Source organism: Buteo buteo, chromosome 29, assembly GCF_964188355.1.
Source record: "Buteo buteo chromosome 29, bButBut1.hap1.1, whole genome shotgun sequence".
NCBI classification, from domain to species: Eukaryota; Metazoa; Chordata; class Aves; order Accipitriformes; family Accipitridae; genus Buteo; species Buteo buteo.
Genome location: NC_134199.1, coordinates 1,103,946 through 1,129,228, shown reverse-complemented (window position 1 = coordinate 1,129,228; position 25,283 = coordinate 1,103,946). Strand labels below are relative to the sequence as shown.

At 40.3% G+C, this 25,283-nt stretch overlaps 1 protein-coding gene across 1 annotated transcript in view; it reads right to left on the bottom strand.

The window, feature by feature from the left end:
- Positions 1-24,952, bottom strand: part of IFT140 (intraflagellar transport 140) — a 90,135-nt gene extending 65,183 nt beyond the window's left edge. The window contains exons 1-10 of the mRNA XM_075018256.1: positions 24,844-24,952; positions 20,716-20,891; positions 19,273-19,494; positions 15,311-15,432; positions 14,501-14,643; positions 9,559-9,734; positions 8,350-8,441; positions 7,081-7,187; positions 6,128-6,276; positions 16-219 (exon numbers count right to left, since the gene is read on the bottom strand). Of these exons, the coding sequence (XP_074874357.1) occupies positions 16-219; positions 6,128-6,276; positions 7,081-7,187; positions 8,350-8,441; positions 9,559-9,734; positions 14,501-14,643; positions 15,311-15,432; positions 19,273-19,494; positions 20,716-20,862 (1,362 nt within the window). The 5' untranslated portion in view covers positions 20,863-20,891; positions 24,844-24,952. The remainder of the gene's footprint in view (positions 1-15; positions 220-6,127; positions 6,277-7,080; positions 7,188-8,349; positions 8,442-9,558; positions 9,735-14,500; positions 14,644-15,310; positions 15,433-19,272; positions 19,495-20,715; positions 20,892-24,843) is intronic.
- Between the last annotated feature and the right edge of the window lie 331 nt (positions 24,953-25,283).

Here is a 25,283-nt window from a genome sequence, read left to right as displayed (position 1 = left end):
AAAAAAAAAATTAACCTTAGTAGCGAAGACTCCATTAACATTCATATCAACACGAAGACTGTGTGTGGTTCCTGTGCTGAAGATGGTCACGTTAAACAGGTTGGGAGACACCTGTACAACAGCCACTTGCTGATGAAAATGAGACGATATGGCCTGCTCACTCAGGATCACCACAGAGCTGATGTTGTTCACTGCCAGCAGGTTTTTTCGGGAGCCCCACTGCACACAATGGGAAGAGAAAAAAAAACAAAGCACAACACACAATTTCATCTAAGATCTTGAACAGTCACAGCAATGTCCCAAGAGAGATGGCAAGGGGTAGGATAGAATACATATACAAAGTCATACTATCTAAATACAACTATAGTCAATGACTAGGAATTATTACAGATTAAAACTACTATGTTTGTTACCCAGCTACTCAGACTCCCTTAGTCTAAGGGAGGAGCTGTTTTTTAAATTAAAACCACTTTTCTTCCCTAAGATATTATTGCACCACCTTACATTTACTACTGCAAGAGAGCATCACATATTTAAAGGGCTTAATAATGCTGCAATCTGTAAAAGCAAATTGCATGCATAGTTTCTTTTTTGATTACCGTATTCTTTTCTGCAGTTTTGATAACCCTTTCAGTCAAAGTAGTTCAAATTCCCTAGCAAAGAATGTTAAATCGGATGAATAAATAAAGGGGTCCAAAAGTATCCTTCTCTCCTTATAGAATCATAGAATGGTTTGGGATGTTCAACTACATAAGGCTGGTGAAAGCCCTGTCCAACCTGACCTTGAATGTTTCCAGGGATGAGGCATCGACCACCCCTCTGGGCAACCTGTGCCAGTGTTTCATCACCCTCAGCATAAAAAATTTCTTCCTTATATCTAATCTGAATCTACCCTCTTTTAGTTTAAAACCATTACCCCTTGTCCTGTCACTACAGGCCCTGCTAAAAAGTCTGTCCCCATCTCTCTCATAGCCCCTTTTAAGTACTGAAAGGCCACAAGTAGGTCTCCACGGAGCCTTCTCTTCTGCAGGCTGAACAACCCCAACTCTCTCAGCCTTTCCCCATAGGAGATGTGTTCCATCCCTCTGATCATTTTTGTGGCCTCCTCTGGACCAGCTCCAACAGGGTATTGATACCGGGGGTTGCGCCAACCCAGGTGCAGGTCTTTGCACTTGGCTCTGTTGAACCTCATAAGGCTCACACGGGCCCACTTGTCAAGCCTGTCCAGGTCCCTCTGGATGGCATCCCATCCCTCAGGCATGTCAACCACACCACACGGCTTGATGTCGTCAGCAAACTTGCTGAGCGTGCACTCCGTCCCACTACGTCATTGATGAAGGTATTAGACAGTACTTGTCCCAATACAGACACCTGAGGGACACCACTCATCATTGATCTCCATTTACACATTGCACAGTTGACCACTACCCTCTGGATGAGACCATGCAACCAATTCCTCATCCACTGAACAGTCCATCCATCAAATCCCTCTCTCTCCAATTTGGAGGGAAAGACATTGTGGGGGACCGTGTCAAAGGACTTGCAGAAGTCCAGATAGATGACATCCGTAGCTCTTTCCTTGTTCACTGATGTAGTCACTCCATCATAGGTCACTAGGTTAGTCAGGTAAAACTTGCCCCTAGTGAAGGCATGCAGGCTGTCTTGAATCACCTCCCTGTCCTCCATGTGACTTACTTAGCATAGCTCCTAGGAGGATCTGTTGTTCCATGATCTTCCCAGGCACAGACGTGAGGCTGACAGTTTGGTAGTTCCCAGGGTCTTCCTTTCTACCCTTTTTAAAAATGCGTGCAATGTTCCCCTTTTTCCAGTCACCAGGGATGTCACCTGATTGCCATGACTTTTCAAATATCAGGGACATTGGCTTGGCAACTACATCAGCCAATTCCCTCAGGACTCTGGGGTGCATCTCATTAGGTCCCACAGACTTATGGATGTTCAGGTTCTTCAGGTCGTCATGAACCTGATCTTCTTTTACAGTGGAAGGGACTTTGCTCCCCCAGTCCCTGCCTTGAGGTCCATCAACTCAAGAGCTACGGGAAGAGAAGCTGCCAGTGAATACTGTGGCAAAAAAGTTGAGTAACTCAGCCTTCTCTTTGTCCATTGTTCATCAGTCACGTTCATCAGTGGGGGGTATGCTTTCTTTGACCTTCTTTTTCTGGCTGACATACCTATGGAAGCCCTTCTTATTATTCTTTGCATCCCTTGCCACATTCAGCTCCAGCTGCGCCTTGGCCTTCCTGACCTCATCCCTACACAACCAGGCAGCATCCCTACACTTCCCACAATACCTGTCCCTGCTTCCACTGCCTGTGCATTTCCTTCTTGGCCTTTAGTTTGACCAGCAGGTCTTGACTCATCCATGCTGGTCTCTTACCTTCCTTCCCTGATTTCTTACACATAGGGATTGAGAGCTCTTGTGCTCCATGGAAGGCATCCTTAAAGACCTGCCACCTCTGTTCTGCTCCCTCATCCCAGAGGGCAGTTTCCCAGGGCATCCTATTGACTAACTCCTTGAACAGAATTTTGCTTTCCTAAAATTCAGGGTTCTGACTTTACTCTTCACCTGTCCCATACCCCTCAGGACTGTGAGTTCCGCCAGTGCACGATCACCGCAGGCCAGGCTGCCTCCAATCTTGACATATCTGATTAGTTCACTTGCGTTAGGGATCAACAGGTCCAGTATCACATCGCCCTGTGGTAGGGCTGTCTATTACCTGGCTTAAGAAGTTATCCTCAATGCTCTCCAGGAGACTCCTGGATTGCCTACAACTCACTGTGCTACTTTTCCAGCAGATGTCGGGGTGGTTGAAGTTCCCCAGCAGGATGAGAGCCTGCAAGCGTGATGCCTGCTGTAGCTGGAGTAAGAAGGCTTCGTCAATAGGCTCCCCTTGATGAGGCAGCCTGTAGTAAACACCAACTACAAAGTTCCCTTTGTTGCTTTGAATTAGAATCCTTACGCATGAGCTTTCAACCTTCTCATGGTTATTCTTCAGAGACAGCTCTTCACAATCTATCCATTTCTTGATGTAGAGGACAACCCCTCTGCCCCTCCTTCCTCACTTGTCCCTTCTGAACAGCCTGCAGCCATCAATAGCCACACTCCAATCATGGGATTTGTCCCACCAAATTTCAGTAATGGCAGCTAGCTTTCTAGCTGCTCGCAGTTTTCCAGCAGCGTGGTGGCTTCCAACTCACTTCTCCTGGAAGAATCTCCATGTTCCAGCTAACTCTTCTTCAGTGAGTTCTGTGAAGGTTATCTTTCCCTTCTTTTAAGACTGAAAAATAGCACCTACACAGACCAATTCTAGAACTGAAAATACCTTACAAAATTCAATGGGAGAAAGATAAAATCTGTTTCCAAGATGGCTTGCAAAGACACAGTTTCTAACATGCAGCTGATGAATTCTATTATTAAAGAGAAAGTAATGCTCCCATTTTCATTTATTTCTTTTTATATTCATAATTAAACAAGCATGTCTGATATTATTTATGTTTATTCCTACCAAAGGATGATTCTTGTCAGAAAGTATTGTGGCAACCAGCTGACTACACGTGAACTCTTCACACATACCACGTTAGCCAGAAGCGATCCAAACTCCAGTCTGGAAGCTATAGTTACACATGGGGGTGCAGGGGTGCTACATCTGAGCTACCACACACCATCAATAATGCTCCTTGATAAGCACAGTCCATAGTTCACTGCACAGCTTCAGCACAGGAGCTCCCTCAGGGCTGGGCCAGGGAACTGGAAGAGGGGTTTGGGGTTGGTTTTTTTTTTGTGTGTGTGTGATGGGGGTAATCTACCAGAGACCATTCATACAGACATACTTTCATGGGCTAGATCAATTATAAAGTTTCTCAGAGCTGCAGAAAATCCCTTTGAAGTCCAAGAACTTCTCTGTCCTTGCACAACTGATAAGCTCTATAAACTCTAGGGATATGCCACGTCTCTAAGGTCTCTGCTTCCTTCAAAGTTATTTGAGGTTTCATATTAATTTCCTGACATACTGATATTTCTGTGGCTATACCTTTCCAACAACACTGATTTAAGTAGCTGTGTTTGGAAATAATTTCTTTTTTTTTCAAGAGCATGATCTAAGAAATAAAGCTATTATGCATAGTTTGTTTGGGGTTTTCTTTTTAATGGCACTTATTTACAATTAACTAGATGCAATGCTGCACAACAGATGAGCTAGAGTGCATTTTCCAGCCACCTCTCTTTTGAAGCCACCATATCAGGTTGATTGGCAAGGAGTCAAATGAAGTTATTGCTGCCCTTTCACCTCACCATGGTATATGGCCTTCTATTCTGAGTTCTTCATGGTAATATACGAAAAGGCTTTTATAGGAATTACCAAAAGATTCCACATGTAAATTTTTAAAGTCTTTTACAAAGTATTTTTCTGAATGCAGGGATTACAATAAAAAATAATCTAGAGCTTCCATAATTAAAGACAGCTTTATAACATGAGATAAAAATGCAGCGATTGTTGAGAATTGTTTGACAATGCATTTGTTTATGCTAACAAACATTGGGAACAAGGTGCTATTTCTGGACAGCACTCCATATCCTGTTATCTGGAAAATGCTTGAATGGTCAGGCTGACATAAACACCTATATCTCTTCCCTTCCCTCAACTTCTTAGCAGATGTATGATATACTAATGGCACACGCTATTTCCTATATCCTGGACCTTTTGTTACTGAAGCATCTTAACAAAAGATTTGAGTTCTCCACTTTATTGTACTTATGTTTTAATTTCATAAGTAGGACTTTGATACAGACCCTCGTTACATGCCAACCCAGAGCAAGCAAATGCCATTGCTTTTTCAATATTTTTCATTCTTATGTGAAAACAGAATAAAAGAAAACATAAAATTACTTTCTCTTGAAAGGCACCAGATATATTTGTTTGATTTTCACTCCTTCCAAAAAATAATGGGTAATGTTCTCACATATTAAGCACAGCACCAGAATAATCTAAGTTATAACAGAAACTCTAAAAAACCTGGAAAAAACTTAATAATAGGGTATAGCAAACAAACAAAACAAAAAATGCTGGAGAACCTAAAGGCACAAGCTTTGCCTTTTAGCAGAATGGTGGTGGTCAAAAAAGCTAACTGTTTGTTAATGTAAAAGTTTTTAAATTTAAATTTATAATTGTAACACTCAGCATTTCTCTTGCATGTATCAAAATGCTAATAAGTATAGAATGACAGTGTTTAAGCTTACTGTGACAAATGAAAATACTTCAAATAAAAATGCTGCACCCTGACACTTAACAGATAATGGGTTAAAAAATAAATATTATAATGCTATGTATTGTCATAAGCTTCAGCATAAAAAATATTGTAAATAATAGTAGAAATGTTTTAAAGCATTGGTTTTGCAAAAACTTGTAAGAGAAAACTTACCATCCACATCTAGTCTGACAGTCACATATAAAAATATTATCTAGTAAACAAGAAACATTTTCTGACAAAAAAGCAGCTGAAAACATCATTTTGTATAAAAATATAGCATTCCCTTCTAGATGACACATCATCTCACAAAAAAAAATTTGATTGTAAATACATTGTTTTATTTTTGCAACTACCAGTAGGAGCAAACTTTATGTTGAGAAAGTGACTAAAAAGAAGAAAATTATCTACAAATAAATAATGCATTTCGTCAGATTTTCTTGCTTGCTTTATGTCAATTTGACATTTCTGACAATCTATCTTTTCCAGAAAATAATTTCAGGGTGCTGAATCCATAGGGTTTGTCAATGAGACATGTAATGGAGAGATGTTTGGATTCATTAGCCATGACTGCTAATTCTCCCAGGCAGAGAGATGTATTTGCATTTCAGTGTGTTATCTTGCTGAGCATTTCAACCCTGCCTGTAACAGAATAGATACAAACAGGTAACATTTCTGCCCATTTCAATTTTAAAAATTACTTGATACTGATGAGTTTTCCTCCTTCTTCTGAAGGAGGACCAGCCTCTACTGGCGCACATATCTGTATGATAGTGATCATATTCATCTGTTTCACAAAGATGATCTATTCATCTAATGTTTGTGAAGTCCTACTAACATGCAAGAAGACTCTTTCCTGTCTTACCTTTATCTGAGTGACATTTCCTTCAAGTTCAGTAGGTGCCTGGAGCTTCCACTTCTCCTTGCCCTCCAAAGCCCGTATGCTCTGATCAGATCCTGATGCTTTCCTCCACATAGCTATTCTTCCTTTGTTAGTACCAGCTGCTAAGAGACCTGCCATTCACAAACCTTTTAGGCATTCCATATCTTAAACACCAGAAAAACAAACCCACATTATACAAAGTAGCAGGCAGCCTAGCTCTGGTTCTAAGGTACTGAAAAGCCTTCATCTAGCAGCATCCACTTCTTTGCCTTCCTGCAAACCAGCATCCTAGTTCTGAACTGAAGTAACTTTCTGGAGAAACAATGGGAGAAGTTTCACATGGCAAGGCCTGTTTTCCAAGCTACCAGATGAAGTTATCTTCTAAATGTATCAGACAATTATTTCATTTTAACCATTTATTTTTGAATAGCTGGTTTTGTAGTCACCATGGGCAAGTCACCATTGAAAACCATTGTAGTAGACACTAGCTATGCCTACACTGGCAAACAAGGTGACACATAGGAGTAGCTCTGTAGAAGACATCAGTTTTAAGGACCTGATGTCCATGCTGTACATGTTTGGTGAGTTCTACTTTGCATTAGCTCTAGTGCAGGCTTGTAGACTGAATGCCCATAACACGTTGGAGTGCATTAGCTGTACTCCAGGAGTATTTGTACCAGTTCCATGTCAAAGGGAATCCAGCTTGTGTGCTGGGAGACAACACCACACTGAGACAAAGTGTGGTGAGTATCGAATGATCTCATTGTACCTTCAAAAGCACACTCCTGCTCTGAACTAAAATGCTTCTACATCATGTGGTGTTACTGAAACCCTCAGTAACAAGACAAATATACTGAAATGACTACAGGGTACTGAAGGCTGAGGTTTGACAAGGTTTAGGATCGAGAGATCACAGCTGCCATGTTATTTCGCACCTTTAGCACTGCAGTAAGAAATACAGTTGATACATTCTCCTCCCTCAAAGCCAAACTGCACATCTGGGGAGAGCACATAGTTCTCGTCTCGGTCCAAATCCCAGAACCTAAGGCACACAAAAGAAGAGTGTTAACAATGCTTTTCCTTCCAGGTGCCTTGCTAAACATAGTCAACAGGACACTGTACATGGCATTAATTTGCTGTTTCCATCATGCCCAGATCATTCAATTTTTAAAATTAAATTGCCAGCAGCTGCCTCTGGAATGTGAATTTCTTAATCTCCTTCCTTTTCCTTTGACTTCTTAATCTGCAGCATGTTTTGTGATATTCTCTTACAAAGAAAGGAGTCAGAAGCAAACACAGCTTTAAGAAAAAAAAAAAAAGAAAAGAAGTAAAGTCTAGGTGTGATTTTCCTCCTCCCTACTTATGCTTCCTCTTTCATTTTAAGAATATTCCTTGGTTAACTAGTAGTCCTTTGGATTCCAGATGTATTTTCTAGAACTGAACACTCAAACACATTCCTTCTTGATACTTGGTCTTTATCACATTCTCACAAAATTAACAGATGATTTTGTCTGATAGTAGCAGATAGAGTCTCAAGAAAGTGGACTACTGTTGCTAATGGAACACCCCAAAAAAAGTTAGAGGAAACAGGTAGAGCAAGTCATGGTAAAGACAGGAAAAAAAAGACTTAATACCTTTTTTAAAAAGATGCAAAAAGATAAAAACTACAGAACATGGTACTGCAGCAGCATGGCAAAGTAACATACTTGGTTTAAAGAATTAGGGACAGAAGTAACTGAAATACTTGACATATTAGAGTAACAGAGAAACATCCTGAAAAGCAAGCACTTTTTTTCCTGTTGCTGATGCTATGACTATCCTGAGAATCAGACAGTAACAATGGAAAGAACATCAGAGTGGCTATCTTCTTCATGCAAAAATCCCAAATGGATATACTTTCCTAATAAATCAATAACAGCACTCAGAAAGGAACAGGTTTGGGTAGTACTGCCTGACAAAACAAAATACATATATATATAAACAAAGAAAGATACAGAGAATTCATTTTTCTCCTCAAGGAAACAGATTTCATTTCATTTCTCTATTTATTTTGAGAAACAAAATTAGAAAATATTGGGAGTTTTTTCATTATTACTTAAAAAACCCCAAACAATTCAGTAAAATATTCAGTGCACTGCAGACCATAAACCTTTAGCTGGTACTTCTCATGGGCAGCCATAACAGCTTTAAAACAGGATTCTTACCTGACGACTGTCTCGCCTAGTGCTGTAACAACAAGGCTATGGTCTATTAAAATGATGTCTGCAGAATGACCTGTCTTCCCACTCAACTTCACCTGTTAACCGTAAGTAAATAAATAAATTTACAGAAGGTAGGAGGAACACACTGAAAGACAATAAGCATCTGAATTGCCTAGATTGGCTAAAAAATTAAAATATAACAACTAGACCTGTCTGTCAGTTCAGATAGACCAGTAATTTCTCTCAGACAGTGATCACCACTAAATGCATCAAGTATAGGATGTATAAATTTACTAAAAGAAACCTTGTAGTGGGTTAAGTAGGTAAGGAGCAGTTTTTTCTCTTGTACTAGACCTTCTCTTAGAACTCGATAAAGATTGCTTTAAAATGTAAAATAACAAATCTTACTTCTAGTAAAAAATAAGTAATGATTAATAAGAAGTGGACACACCTGTAATATACAAGTGCCCAGTCTTTTTCAATCTTAGATAAAAAGAAAAAAAAATATCTTAGGAAGGTGAAGGTTTGGGTTCCATCACCCCAAGCAGTATTCTCCAACAGTAAAGTATTTTATTTGAGTCAAGGTGATTATAAGTCCTAGATGAAGTCAGTTTGGTTTTTGTACCTATACAATAATATTTGGGTCACTACATTGTTATTGTGATTCTGCAGCTTGTGGGTTGTTATTTTTTAAAAGCTTCCTAGCCTTTGCAGCTGTGAAGAACACTTTCACAATGTGAGAACTAAACCATCTTTCAGATTTGCAGACAACGACAGTATCACTAAGAGGAGGTACTGCTCCTACTAATCTGAAAGACAAGACAGCTCTAAGCAACTGATAATAAAATTGAGGACACCGACTATCAACTATTTATTCACAAGACATTTTAACAAGTATTTGATTATACTGGAATTTTCAATTCTTGTCTAATTCACTAAGACAAGGTAAATGAAGTGTAGAAGTATTAACATAGGGTCAAAATGAAAGAAACTAAGAAAAAACAGGAAGGCAAGATGAAAACCATCTTTCCAAGTTCAGTAACACACCACTCCACTTTTAAATGAGCATATATTTGCTCATCAAGGTATTATCTGAGAAAAAAAAAAAAAAAGAGTTGATTCATTTGTAAGCAAAAAAGTGATAATCAAAAAATCTAACAAATACTTATAAAGATTAAACATTGCAACTTTACCCTGTAGTCTAACTCTTACCTTCATGAGCTCTTCTGCCTCTCCCTCAAGAGTAACTGCATGCAAGGACAACTGCAGATTCTCTGTTATTACAAGTAAAACATCTCTTTTCTCCATGAACAGAAGCTTTTGGACCAGACTGTCTGTGGACAATACGTGCCTTGTCTTTCCTTTCTCATTCACGTAATGCACAGAACCTGTAGTACATATAAACAAGGTATGGCTTTTAGTTAACAGGTTTTAGCTACAAAAATCAAAGTTGCTGCTTTCTACCTTAATAAAATATTCCTCAAGTGCTGAAGAAGTAAAAATAACCACCACTCTTTTGTCTTCTAGCTTGTCTCAAGATACAGACTATGATAGCTGACCAGAGCAATAAACCAAAACTTACTCCCTTTTTCCCTATCTAGGAAATTCAGAGGGGAATAATTTAAATGCCATCATTTAAATAATTTTAAACTACAAGTAAACTTTCTGCATATGTATGCACGAATGATGACTTCTGGAATCTTCATTATTAATAATAATTTGTAGAAGAGGAACAGCAGCTAAGAATTGGTACAATTTACAGCAGAACCTAGATTATAGAAAACTGTGGATATGAAGTTCTTCGTTGTTTAGAAACACTCCACCATACACACTAAATACAGCTTTTCTACATTAATTTCACAAGCAAATGGGATAAAGTCTTTCTAAGAACATTGACAACATAGTGTGTGACTTGGCAACTACAGCACCTTATCAACGTTTGAAAAGGCATTATCATTTCATTAAATTGTAATACTGTATAAATCATGCACAGGTCTACCCAGTGAATTAGTGTAGCAGTTTGCAAATGGTATTACAGAAAGTACCCCAACAAATGAAGTCATCGAAATATGGCAGATCTCATGGCACACACATATACATAATTTCTTAGCAAATCATGATATTATATAAATGTGGCATTTCAAACCAGTGCAAATCAGAAAACGCTATGAAATTAAGTAATACTTTTCCCCAAAAGCTGAAGCAGAAGACGCAAATGTATAAGAACGAACATTAAGGATGCATGCTAAAATGTTATACCCAACAGGCAATGTGATGTAGCTAACTAAAAAGAATGTTTTAATTTCCAAAACTCTTGCAAATATATTATCCTCTATGTTCCAACTATATAAAAATAATTCAAAATACTCTCCCACCTCCTCCCACACTGTTTCATTGTCTCCCTGAAATAAAACACTGAACCAATAACTTCATCTCTCTTGTTAAATCACAGAACAGTTTTGGTTGGAAGGGTGTCGTGGTTTAAGCCCAGCCGGAAACAAAACACCATGAGGCTGCTCACTCACTCCTCCCCCACGGTAGGATGGGGAGGAAAAAATACAACAAAAAGCTCATGGATCAAGACAAGGACAAGGAGAGATCACTCACCACTTATGGTTATGGGCAAAAAACAGACTCAACTTGGGGAAAAAACCCAGAATCATTTTAATTTGTCACCAATCAAACAAAAAAAAAAGATAATGGGAAGTAAAACCAAATCTTAAATCACCTTCCCCCACCCCTCCCTCCTTCCTGGGCTCAACTCCACTTCCGATTTCTCCATCTCCTCCCCCCGGGTGGCAGTGGTGCAGGGGGAAGGGGAATGGGGCTTGGGGTCAGTTCATCCCACGTTGTCTCTGCCACTCCTTCTTCCTCAGGGGGAGGACTCCTCACTCTTCCCCTGCTCCTGTGTGGGGTCCCTCCCACAGGACACAGTCCTCCATGAACATCTCTGGCATGGGTCCTTTCCATGGGCTGCAGTCCTTCACGAATTGCTCCAGCATGGGTCCTTTCCATGGGCCACAGTCTTTCAGGCACAGGCTGCTGCAGCGCGGGCTTTCCTATGGAGTCTCGGCCATCTTTGGGGCATCCACCTCCTCCGGCATGGGATCCTCCACGGGCTGCAGGTGGGCATCTGCTCCCCTGCTCACCTCCATGGGCTGCAGGGGGACAGCCTGCCATCTCACCACAGGCTGCAGGGGCATCCCCTCCTCCGGTGCACCTCCTCCCCCTCCTTCTTCACTGACCTCGGTGTCTGCATAGGTGTTTCTCTCACATTCCACTCCCTTCCCCACTGCATGTTCCCCTTCTCTGTGTAACCTAGTGTCTCACTACCCTCACAGTAAAGACTTTCTTCCTTATAACTAATATAGAACTACCCTCTGCCAGTTTAAAACTGTTACCCCTCATCCTATCAGTACAGACTCTGGTAAGAAGTTTCCATCCATCTTTCTTGTAAGCTCCCTTTAAGTGCTGAAAGGCTGCTATAAGGTCTCCCTCGAGCCTTCTCTTTCCCAGGCTGAACAACCCCAACTCTCAGCCTTTCTCATGGGAGAGGTTCTTCCAGCCCTTGGATCTTTTCCATGGCCTCCACTGGACCTGCTCTAACAGGTCCATGTCTTTTTTGTGCTGGGGACTCAAGAGCTGGATGCAGTACTGCAGGTGGGGTCTCACCAGAGCAGAGTAGAGGGGCAAGCTCCCCTCCCTCAACCTGCTGGCCACACTGCTTTTGATGCAGCCCAGGACACAATGGACCTTGTGGGCTGCGAGTGCACATTGCCGGCTCACATCCAGTTTTTCATCCACCAGTACCCTCAACTCCTTCTCCACAGGGCTGCTCTCAATCCATTCATCCCCCAGCCTGTACCGATACTGGGAATTGTTGGGATAGTTCTCCAATGTAGCATTTTCTACCACACCAATACCCATTTATTGTAGTAATACTTTGCAGTAATCGATCACCTACTGAATCTCAGGTTTAAGGGATCTTTTACAAGAAACAGACAATCCCTTAATTTTATTTGCCATCTGAAATTATTTCATAAGTTAAATTAACCTTCTGTACTTGAATATTACCATACAAAGTATCAGGTATTGCACAGATAACACTACCACTATTCTGAAGCTACTTAGGTGGTTAGAAAGAGGGTCCTAGCTTTCCAAGTAACTTTGAGAAAGTCTTCACACTGTATCACACAAGAGACTAATCTCAAAAGTTAACAAATCTGAGCTAATTGAGTAGAGCAAATAGCTCTGAGACTCCAAAGACAAAAAGCAGCAGAAAGTGTATGCTGATTAGGAAATACAAAAAGGACCAGAAGGGAATTATTACTCATGACCTGAAAGGTCTGCAGTGAAGACAAACAAGGGTGCATTCAGTAAAAATATCAGGATGACTTCCACTATTCAGGTTATGCTCTAATACCTGTGCCAGTCATCTCAAATGCTCAGAATGAAGATGATTCTTTGTGCTCATAGTTGCAAAACAACCTCCAAAAATTGTTATCAGTTCAGGTATCCTCTCTTCAGATAAGCATCTCATGTAACATATTACCTGAACTGCATCTATTGTTTTACTGCAATGATGGGTGTTTTAGAAGCATCAAAAAATATCTAGACTAATATATACTCAAAACTTGGGAGGTTTTTTTGTTTTGTTTCGAGCTTTTTTGAGGAGCTTAATTGTTTATTTAGTTTTGCTTTTGCTCTATTGTTTTTAGTCAAATCTCTGTTGAGATATTTAAAAGAATGCAATAAGAATTAATTTTTTTTAATTCATTTTTATTGAACAAGTTTGGTCTGAGAATCCATACTTTAAGAGGAAATTTACAGGTCACATTTAAACACTATGAAAACATTAACTGATTCTGAGGTTATGACAGATCACTGACTAGATTAAGAACTAGTTCCAAAATACATATGCCCAAATCAACCTAAGCAATGAGACTGCTCAAAAGAAACAGTCTGTATCATTTGACTGAAATTTGAAAGGTTTGAACGGTAGGCTCAAGAAACAAGATGTGAAGCACAGCCACTTGCAAGATACAGAGTGTGTCCCTAGATGGAGCTGTGTACCACCACAACACTTGCTTTGAAGGTGAGGCTGGAACAAGCACAGATACTCAAAGATTCTCTCCTTGTACGTTTAAGTGCCCTGTATCCCCTTTTCATTTAAATGGTTCATATCTAGTAAAGAGGCCTGTAACTCACAAATCGAATGAAGGTACAGCCCTCTGTTCTGCAAAACAAACATACAGCTGGACAATGCCACTGCTGCAATAATACAGAAGCTATACTGGTGTAAGTGATGGGTCTCATTCTTGATAACATAAACACTGAATCAAAATGTAATTGAGCTGCAGAACTAGCATAACTTAAATGTTTTTCAGAGTAGTTAACACTTGAATCAAGAGGATTACATACTCGAATTGCCTACCAGAAACATACTCATTACAGTATTTGTCACACACATTCTGGCTCCAGTCCAAAGAGTTAGCAGGTTAGAGATAGAAGGCATCACGAGAACAACTGGGATAGAAGCACATGAGCTCGGAGGAAACTAGTACCCAGAACAGTAAAAAGAAGAGCAAAAGACAAATAGCAGGGAAGAAATTATATTAGGAAGAAAACTAACAAAACAGATAGTCAGACTTTTTTGCTTCCTTAGACTGAAGCATCATTTCAAAGCATGAGAAAAAAGTGAAAAAGTAAATCAATAATTTACTTTAAAAGGTATGTTCTAGCAGCAGTTGCCTGTTTCTAGAAAAAAAAAAAAAAACAAAACCACAACACATGCATTATTTTGAAGCTTTGCACAAAATCCTGACAACTTCTAATTTTATTTACACTTAGCTGTTGGAGATCGCTTTCCTTACACTCACTTCTTTGGGAACCTGACTAATTCAATACCTATGGTGTCCTTTTAAGAAAGGACTCACCCTGAAGATGCTAAGATTTTAATAATTTATTAATTTCTTCTTACCAAACAATCTTCAACTCCTATGAATACTCTATCCTGTTGGATATATGAATATGAGGATATATGGATATACTCTAGATGTTGGATATATGAAAATAGGACTATCGTGCACTGAGCTATTTTGAAGCATTAAGGAAACAAATTTCCATCAGACTGGAAAAGTGGTTTTGCTCTTACCATCTGTCAAAGTGATAAAGAAGGAGAGTCCTTCCTGGAGTCCCATTTTCAGAGGTGCTCCTGTTCCAGCTTTTCTCCAGTTAAACTTATCCAAGGCCTTCTCATCACCACTCACAGCTGCTTTTGCCAGCTGTACAAAGTCCCTGCAAACAGCGATACTTAATTTCCAATTCCGTACATAAGAGTACTCTCTATCTCAAAGAACAGATGAGTCGTTAATAAAACACATTGTAAAGAGAGAATAAAGATGTTTCATACACTGATTCGAAAAAGGACAAACTCAAAAAAGATAAAAAGTAAAATTTTAGTTCTAGTTTTCATTTGCATTGCTCCACCTGTTCTTCCATAAGCATCATTATTTTTACAGAGACGTGAAACAGAAGCGGCCCACACAAGGAAAATTCTTTTTTATTACTAGAGCTGTTCCCTATTTCTTGCTTGGAGAGGAAATAAATAATAATGTTTAAGAAGTGACTTTTAATTTAATTATTCTTGCCAATAGATAGTTGTGTTTTCGGTGTGCTTTCTGCTCTTCACAATCAGCAACATTGCTAATTAGAAGAACTAAAGGAAGAAGAGTCAACAGCAACAGAGAGAAAGGTACGGACGAAAGGAAGAAGATCTGTTGCTGCATACAGGACACAAAGAGCCAGCTACTAGAGCAGGAGAGGAACTGGAAATAAAGGACAGTTAGGAGAAGAACTTTTCTAGATATATTTAAAAAAAGGTTTGTCTGTGAGTAGGACTTTTTTCCTGTGGAACAAAAGAAAGACCTGGTCTACCAGTGCTCTGACAGGGCACAATACTTACTCGCCAGGAGGAGGTGGTCGAAAGACACAGCAAGACAGACATTTTCCATACTCTTGTTTCAGCAGGGCAGGACCCTGCACTCTGCCTCGCTGGTCCATTCTCCATAGAACCAAGACACCATGCTAGAAAAAGACGAGTTAATTCATTAAACTTCCCACACAGATGAGGATCCAGACTCCAACTACTCTGTGCACATAAAAATAAACATTTTCTTGACAGAGCAACACCTTTCCTTTCATTTAGTTGACACACAATTACTCCCACTTCAAATTAAGCCACAAGAAATAAGAATTATCTTTAACATTATATTATTTGCTCGTTTAAAATCAATTATCTAAAAAAGCTTGTTGGTCATATCCATTCTTAGTAAAATGACACTGCCAGAGAAATTAAATGGAACAGCCTTGGTTTTCCTCTGCAAGCAGCATATGCAAATATTTTTTTAGGTAACGCCCTTTCCACTTTTTTTCTTGCAAGTATTCCGATTGCTAAAAGAAAAGATATTGAGATAAAGGATAGTAAAGCATAAGATACACATCCCTGAGTAAGTGCATATAACACGGATATAGATATAACAGGGATATAGATGAGCATGAGTATATGATTATACACATGTGAAGTCACAGCATACAGGTAACCTAAGGGAAAAATTTCAGAATTTCTAGGGTACACATTCAAGTACAACAAGAATTCATTTTTAGAAACAAAACTTAGTAACTAGAAGAATCATAGGTGCCAAAGAAAGCAAGACTGGTTAGCTAATTAACTCAGCAGTGGTCAATATAAGTTGGCCCGCAGAGCCTGGCACAGTTTCTGAAGGCAACATGCATTTTGCAGTGCCAGCTCAGAATGAGCACCAAACCCCTGGTGACTGGAAAGAATGGAGAAGGCAGAGAAGCAAAAAGACAGTTCAGCATGACATACACATTAACCATACCAACAAACTGACTTACGCTACAGCTTCACAGCTGAAATTTTAAGATTATTATTATTTATTGTTGTTATGTTAGTGCTTACGGAACCAAATTGCATTTGGAGGCCCTCTGTGTAAGCATTACATGAAAAAACAGCAAAAACTTGCAATATCAAGTTCAATCTCATTTTATTTCATTAAGGTAGATAACAATAAAGTAGTATTATAATTTTCTCTATTTTTCTTTATTGTTTTCAATGGAGTGTGTTCTTTCTAGAAAAGTGAAAAAGACTAGTAGCAGTGGTACACTCTATAAACACTCCACAATCCTCACTAGAAGCCACATGAGATGCACCTGAGGCCTTCCAAGGTAACATTTCCTACTTTTTTTTCCCAAGAATCAAGAATCAAGGTTCTAACTTCTTTTCAGCAGTAAGGTGATAATATTTATACCACCCAAAACTGTTCATTAAGTGGAATGCTGTCTCTTACAGCTTAAAGAATGTGACACAGCTGTGCATCTGTGAAACTGCTATACTCCTGTTCCAAGAGGCTACTTGCAGTTCATACAATGTTTGCTGGTTACTTTTGGAAATCACAGGATCCCATGATCTGAAAGTTCATGTCCTGTTGGCTCCTCCTCTCACTTTTTCCTCAGCTTTAAAGGTCACCAAATTCCAGGGATTTCAACTAAGAACATGTGCACCATTTATAAGCTGGAGGAAAAACCTGCAGCTTTATAAAGCTGCTTACCTTCCTTCCATCCCCTTCTGGATATCTCACTCTGTATCCAGATAACTTAGTTGCAAACTCAATTCCAAGTTTGGAACACATGAGACCAGAAACAAAAAAGCTCACTACCTGTTCTACGTGTGACTGGTTGTAGAAAGGATGCAGAATTGGTCTGTTTTCAAATGATATTTGAAAAGGACAAAGGACATCAACCTTATCATCTGTAAGATATACTCTTACCTCTATCTTCCCAATCATTCTTAAAAACTCAAATCTTTAGCTCCTTGTTATAAAGGCTATTTGCCTTATAAGTAGGCTTTCATTATAGAAAACACCTACATCCTTAGGATTCTTTTGTGTGATCAAAACCCAGAAGTCATTCATGTTATTTGTTACTTAAAACACAAATTAAGAGCTTCTGATTTTCACAGTATCCTATTCCAACTTTGAGAAGTTCTTTTCAAATAATTTTCTTGCAACTCAGGATTTATGACTGGATATTCTCAGCTGAGCACTCTCAGTTATGAAGTCCCAGTGAAGATCAAACAGAAACTAATTCAGGGCCCAAATATTTGTCTTCTAAGGATATTCCTCTGGTATGAACAGAGTATGATCCTGGCAGCACTCACCTAATAGAAGTTACCTGAATATAAACCTTCATGGGAAACATTTTAAAAATAAATTTAAAAGCTACTGAGAAAGACGTAGGAAACGAAGCATACCTATGCTGCACATCAGACCATGGTACAACAATGCTGAGTGCGCAACAACACAAAGGATGAGCAGGCCCACCCAGTGCAGTACTGGGCAGAGAAACCATCTTCGAGCTAGCCAAGATGCTGAACCAGCTGCGTGCTCAGCCTCAGAAGCCTAGGCTCTGAGCAAGGCTGATTAGCTCAAGCTGGCCACTACACACACAGCTACAGGTTTTTAAGGACCCACATTTCATTGGCCAGGGACACCAGGGAGTACCTTGAACTGCACTCAACTGTGTTTCAATGTCTGCAGAGGGTAACACAGCTATTTTGCAATAATGAACTTTTCTGAGTTCATCTGTGCTGCTGTTCTATCTATTGAGGTTGGTCTTTCCAACTACAGCAATTGAAACTACCTGAAACTGAAGATCATTCTTGTCAATGCATGCAGAGGCTTTGTTTTGTCATGTTAAAGTATTTCCTTGAAACCACTGCTTATTCTGCTCTGATTAATACTCTCACCAGAGGAGCAGTTAGGATGAGTCTATAAAATTGTTAAATTTGCCTATAAGAATGGCTATATCTGTTTTAAGGTGACTTCATTACTGTGATCTGACACCAAATAAATCAATTTGAAAAAAGTTTGTTCATAAATGTAGGGTTAACGTAAGCTGTGGCTACATTAGGGTATTATCTCCATATAAATGAGGCCTAAGTTACACTGTGCATCACCTTCTTTCGGTGCTTCTTTTGTCTGGGCAGTATTTTCTTTTTTCTAATAAAGAGGATAAATTTTTAATTTCTGTATTTCTGTCAAGTGCAGCAACAGAATTTTACAAACAACAATTTTAAATTGTATTTTCCTCTGACTAATGTAGGTAAGAATTCTCAAAGAGCAGAACTGAAATTCTTGGATGAGCTTAAGTTTATATCAGGGAAAATAGAGAAAAAAAAACCTCTTCTTTTTTCATTTGCTTACTCCAGAACTGGCAAAACCAGAATTTTCTATGAATTCTGAATACTAAATATTCAACAGCTATTTTCTCATTTCACTATATAAAAGGACAACCAGCTCATCAAGAAATAAAGACTGTCACATTTCAAGGTTTTCCACAAGATATTTTCCATACGTTTGACTCATTTTTAGAGTATTAATAAAAACGGAACAAGTAAAATTAGCATGGGGGTTTTGTACTTAAGTAAGCATTGCTATGCACTCACTACAGATGAATGTGTTGTAGCCGGAATTTGTTTCTCGACATCTGGGCTTTACTCCTGAGTCTGCCACAAAATTTGTGCATAGACAGGAGCAAGTAATTAAAATTGTCTATTCCTCAATTACCCCATCCATTAAATAGCCTTAAACCCTAACCTACTGCTCAGCGCATACTGAGATTAGATACACTTTTCATTAAAGATAAATGATAAAACAGCAACAAAAGTTAAACCACTGAGATTTTATTTTACTTACTAACAGTTTTAATTTGTTCCTAAAGCAAGGAAATTTATCTCCCCTGCAATTATCCCTTCCACTAAAAATTCATTCCATAATTCCTTCCCATCACAGGGCTTGCACCACTGTGTTCCACATCAAACACACATTTGGCATTTCAGCTACTCACCCTATCACCAGACACAAGGCTGGTACCATTTGTACTCCAGTTTAGGGCTGTAATTTTCGCATTATGATTTGGCGGTACAGCATGGTGCTCCTTATCTTGTTTGTTAAGTATCACAACTTCTCCAGACTCCCAGCCTGCTGCAAGAATCGGTCTAGAGGGGTGCCAGGAAAGTGACGTGACCTGAAAGTTTCTCTCAACATGTGCATCGGACACATGCTCTCCCTGAAAATGGAAGTAAAGTGCAAGCTCAGTACAAGGACATAACTAAACCTTCAGATTTGCTTCCCAGTCAACAAGATATTTTTCTGTGATAAAAGGACTGGCATGTAATTGAGCTTCCTGCAAGAGACACAAAGTGGCTGCAAAAATTCTCTTTACAGCTATTTCACATGCATAAAAGTGTGCTACAATATGCAGTACATCCACTTGAAAATTCCTAATGAAAACACAGCAGTGTTAAGTGACTGCTTCACTCCGATTTTCCAGGCTATTCTTCCCTCAAAGCATAAATGAACAGCTCTCACTGAATATCAAGCCTTTACTCCTGTATGAAGGTTAAGAAGGCTTTGAGCACATTTCAAGGTAAAAAACCCCAACTTTTGAAAAAGAATAAAGCACCTCACTGAGGACACAGAATAATCTAATGCTTAAATGGTTCTTAAAGGTAGACCCTCCTTTGCGCATGGTTTGCAACAACATTTCAGGTAAATCATTTAACCTTTCTATGTATTTATTTTTCCATTCATAAAATTTGGATGACAATTTTTCACAATACACTTTGAAAAGTACACATTTTATAGGCTACTTGTATTAACAGATGTAAGCATTTCCAGTACTTCTGCTGCTAGATGGCTTGTAGTACCATTTCCCTAAATAGTACACTTTTTTCCTGAAAATTATGCAAACCGAAGTCCTACGCAAGCCTCTTGTGTAAAGTTTAGAGTATGCAAAGGAAATATCTGTCTACAGGCAGAAACCATAGCAGGAAACAACCTACTCAAATGGAACAAGCAGAGTCTAGCAATCAGTTCACTATCAGAGTGGAGGAATTATTTTTTTAATTTACATTTCTTAGTACATTTTATTCACTTAGAGTTTAAAAAAAAAAGCATGTGTCCATTTTCCTTATAAGCCTGAAATTCTCATGCTACGAGAAGTAAAAAGCAAATCGGTAACCATCACAAACAAGACTTAAAGGCTGTAAAAATTAAATTTCAATTGAAAGAACAATTCAGTTTATGAAGACCTTTTTATAAAATACATGTAATTAGTAGCTGATGAATCTGACATGTCTTAGATAGCACAGGACACAGATAGTAATTAAAATCCAGAGTGAGGGATTCAAGGACCATAAGTGAGGCTGCAAATATATAGATTAAAGAAGTTAAGTTTCAAACCAGCAAAACTATATCAAGCCCAAAAGCAAAGTTGCAGATTATTTACCTGTTCCAGGTAGATATCCACACAGCCCCCAGATGCTGTGCTGATGGAAGCAACTGCCAGGAGTGGATGAAGTGGGTGCCATGCTATATGAGAAGGGGAGGCAACTGAATCAGGAGCTTCTGTTCTATGATCCACATACACAGCCATAACAACAGAAGTGGTCACAGACTGCAAACCTGTACAAGGAAAACAAACATTTCTAACAGGTATGCTTAAGTATATAATATATATGTACACACTATATATATGTATGCTATATTATATATATAATAACAAGTATGCTTAAAAAAATGGGGGAAAAAATAAAGCTACAGCATCACCTTGTTAATATGTATTACTCAGACAGGAAAAAGGTCATAGTGGTATTTTCAAAAAATACAAAGGAATACTGAGCCTTGTAGTCTGTAGATTAGATTCACAGTGCGCATAGGCTAGTACCAATCTGTCACTAACGGCTTGCGCTGGCTTATTTCAGAGGACTCTGAAATGTCTCAGAATTTACCAGAAAGCTACTTCCAGTACTTCATATCCAACGACGTCAATTAATGTGAAGACAGAGCAATTTTATGTTGTAAAGTCTCACATCTGGGCTTTCGAAGTAAGTTTTACCAGTTGTCACCGCTTTGGAGCTTGTACTGTTGAAATTATGCAAGATTAGTTTAACTCATATTATCTGTTATCTACGTTTGAACTGTTACCTATATTTGAATGAAAATACTCAATAAGTGCCAACGTTCCAAGGAAAAGAACCTGAAAGCAATGCTCTTTTCAGAGTTGTGTGTCAGAAATGGAGGAAGTCACCAAGAATCTTTAATATTTTATATACGGAGATGGTCTCTGATTTCTAGTTCTGTTCCAAAATACTGTACCCATTCTACTACTACTGTTCTCATTTCATCCATTTCATTTTACTCTATTGGGAAGAATTTAGTCCATATTTGAATATAAGCTTTATATGGGCTCAAACTTTGAACTAATAGAAAAATTCACTTCAGATTCATACAAAAATTTGAGATGCCTAAAAGAAAAAAAAAACCAACACATTTTGTATGAAATAATGGTTTTATCACACAAAACCACACAGCTGTAATGCCTTTTCTAGAGCCACCTTTTTCTGCTGTTAAGGGTTCTTTGCATCTGTAGTCACAAATATTATTTATTACTATTCAGTTATTTCAGTCCCCTGCAGATAAGTTTGTCAAGTTTAGAAGCTGCATCTCTTGATCAACTCACTAATGGGTACATCAAGCCACATTGTCTGCTGTCCTACAGGTGACTGTCAGCTTGTTCCAAGTAGGAAAACTACAGCTAACTATCCCTTTTGGCATTAATAGACAGCAAGAACAATTTTTCAGTCAATACTGTATATATTTAAAAAAAGGCAGACTAGCACTTACTAAAAAAAGATTCAGTTATATTGTCATGTAAATTATGGAGAATCCCTAATATAAAACACTTTTCACCATCTCAATAACTATACAAAGTTGTGCAGAAGACTGCTGTATGCAAATAAATAAATTGCTTATATAAATGGATTACTCAGTGGTGTAAAAAAAATCAGTAAACCAACATTCATTTGCTTGCTGTAATCTTGGGAATTCATTATTCACATGTTTACTGCTGCTTCAAGCTCATGTATTTACACTCTGTAGCTTTGACAGATGCTTCTTCAAAAAAGCCTTCAAAGAAAAAAAATTAAAACCAAGTAACACTATCTCTAAAAATTATTCTGGCACTGCATGTTCTATTTTTTCAAGGTCTAAAAGACAAGAATTTCTGAAAAAGTTAACCACCTTGTGGCTTGGAACAGAACATGACCAAGTCCAGATATCTGATTTTAGTAATCTGATACATCTGATGGACACTTTTGAAACCACCCACAAGCACTTCACAAAAACCGTAAGAGCTCATAGAATCACAGAATGGTTTGGGTTGGAAGGGACCTTTAATGATCATCTAGTCCAACCCCCCCCGTGTGGGCAGGGACATCCTTCACTAGATCAGTTTGATCTAAGCCCCATCCAACCTGACCTTGGAAACATCCAGTGATGGGGCATCCATAACTTCTCTGGGCAACATGTTCCAGTGTCTCACCACCCTCACCATAAAATGCTTCCTCCTTATGCCCAAACTAAGCCTACCCTCTGCCAGTTTAAAACCATTACCCCTTGTCCTATCAGTACGGGTCCTGGTAAGATGTCTCCCTCCATCTTTCTTATAAGCCCCCTTTAAGTACTGAAAGGCTGCTGTAAGGTCTCCCTGAAGCCTTCTCTTTCCCAGGCTGAACAACCCCAACTCTCTCTCAGTCTTTCTTCACAGGAGAGGTGCTCCAACCCTCTGATCACATTCATGGCCCTCCTCTGGACCCACTCTAACAGGTCCACGTCCTTCTTATGTTGGGAACCCCAGAGCTGAACGCAGTACTCCAGGTGGGGTCTCACCAGAGCAGAGTACAGGGGCAGAATCCCCTCCCTCGACATGCTGGCCATGCTGCTTTTGATGCAGCCCAGGACATGGTTAGCTTTCTGGGCTGCGAGGACACATTGCCAGCTCATGTCCAATCTTTTATCCACCAGTATCCCCAATCCCTTCATCCCTCAGTCTGTACACCAATACTGGGGATTGCCCCAACCTTGCACTTGGCCTTGTTGAACTTCATGAGGTTCACACAGGCGAACATTAGACATGACGTTAATGTCTGCTCACACAGAAAAGTTTAAGAGAGGTTCAAGGTCATTCTCTGCCCCTGTTCTTAACTGGCCAGAGACAAGCCAGCTGTAGTCCAGACATCATACACCCATACTAACGTGGCCCTGCACGTGGGATATCAGGTCCTTTGGGGAAATCAAGCCTTATTTCAGGGTTTATCAGCTCACAGGTCATACACCACCAACACAGGGACCAATGCAGACTGATAAATGGCCATCATCTCAGAGCATGGGCAAAGGACTGGATTTGTCTGCAGCCACCAACACAGATGTGCATAAGATTTCACAAGGAGTTAGTAATTTTATGAGTAGGGGAAGATTATCCTTTGATAGGGGGTGATTTCCCTCAGCTCCTCAGAACCTCTCAATTCATTACTTACAAGTTGACAGAGTATTAAAATAAATTATAAACCAAATAGCCTTTATTTGTTTGGGTTTAATTTTCTGGCATTTACGTAGGTCACCTCAAGATTCCTATTGCTACAAATGACAGCAGTGAGCCAGAACACATGCACGTATTTCAAAAGACAATCATCTATGTTCAGGAAAGACAAAAATATATTTCATCATGCTATTCTGTCTTTGGTCATAATTCTTAAAAAGGTACTTTTATGCTCTGTATGACAACGTTGTCAGCACATTTAGCATCTAAGACAGGCTGATTATGATTAGGTTTGCTATTCTTGTGGAACTGCAACCGGCCACAAGCTTACCAGAAAATCCATCACCAAGTCTATTCATAAAATGAGTTTTCTGTATGCATTGCCATGATGTTTCCCTGACAAGACTTGACAGCTACCTTGCAAAAACATGGGGTTTTTTCATATAATGTCGACCTGTAAGAAATGCTAACTTTCAAAAACGTGTAAAAAATTAGAAATACAGAAAAAAATTCGGAATACAAAATTGAGTTACGCTACAAGACGACAGCTAATGACTAAATGCTGTTCCCTCTAACTAGTAAAAGAGTAAACAGTAAAAATCCGCTTAAATCCTGAACCCCCACCGAGGGAGATGGAGCCAGATAGAGCAGGGGGACCAGCCCAGCCCAGCCCGCTCCCCGAGCAGTTCCTCCGCCCGCGGGGCAGCGCCTCGCGTGGGCCGGAGCCTGCCCGGGGCACCTCGGCCGAGCCGGAACCCTCCTTCGCCAGCACCACAGGACAGCGGGCCCGCCGAGCCCGCCAGGGGCGACCGCTCCCGGCTCGGTGAACACCCGGGTCCCGCCCGCCACGTTCGCGCCCCGTGGGCCCGCCGGTAGAGCCGGCCGCTCCCGCAGGCAGCCTCCGGCCGCCCGCCACCGGCCCCGCTCCCGCAGGACGGGCCCAGACCGACCGGGAAGAAGCCGGCCAAGCCGCTGAGGACTCCCGGCGCTTTCGCTCGGGCCGACCGCGGCGGGCCGGCGCCCCCCGCCCGCTCCTACCTGCCGGCAGCCCCGGAGCTCGGTCCCGGCGGTGAAGGCCGCACTGGCTCCCAGATGCTTCGCGTTACCCCTGACAACGGGGAGCGCCCCCAGCACGGAAACTGCCGACCTAGAGCCGAAGAGTCACGGAAACAGCCGAAGCGGTCCGCGGGCACGCCGGAGAGAGACGGAAAGTGCCGAGCGCGCTCGGCCGCGGTGCCCAGCCGTCTCTTCCCGAAGCCAGCAGCGACCGCTCCGGGCCGGCTCGCCTTCGCCCCCCGAACGAAGGGGGGGCTGGAAGCGCCGCTGCCCCCAGCCGGGCCCTAACGCCCCCCGACCGCCCCCCCCGAAGCACGTTACCCCCACCCACACCCTGCCCCTCGGCAGGGAAACCAGCAAACACCTGCGGGCACGGCCCCACCTCCCCCTTGGATACCCACCCTCGGGGCTCCGGCTGGTGA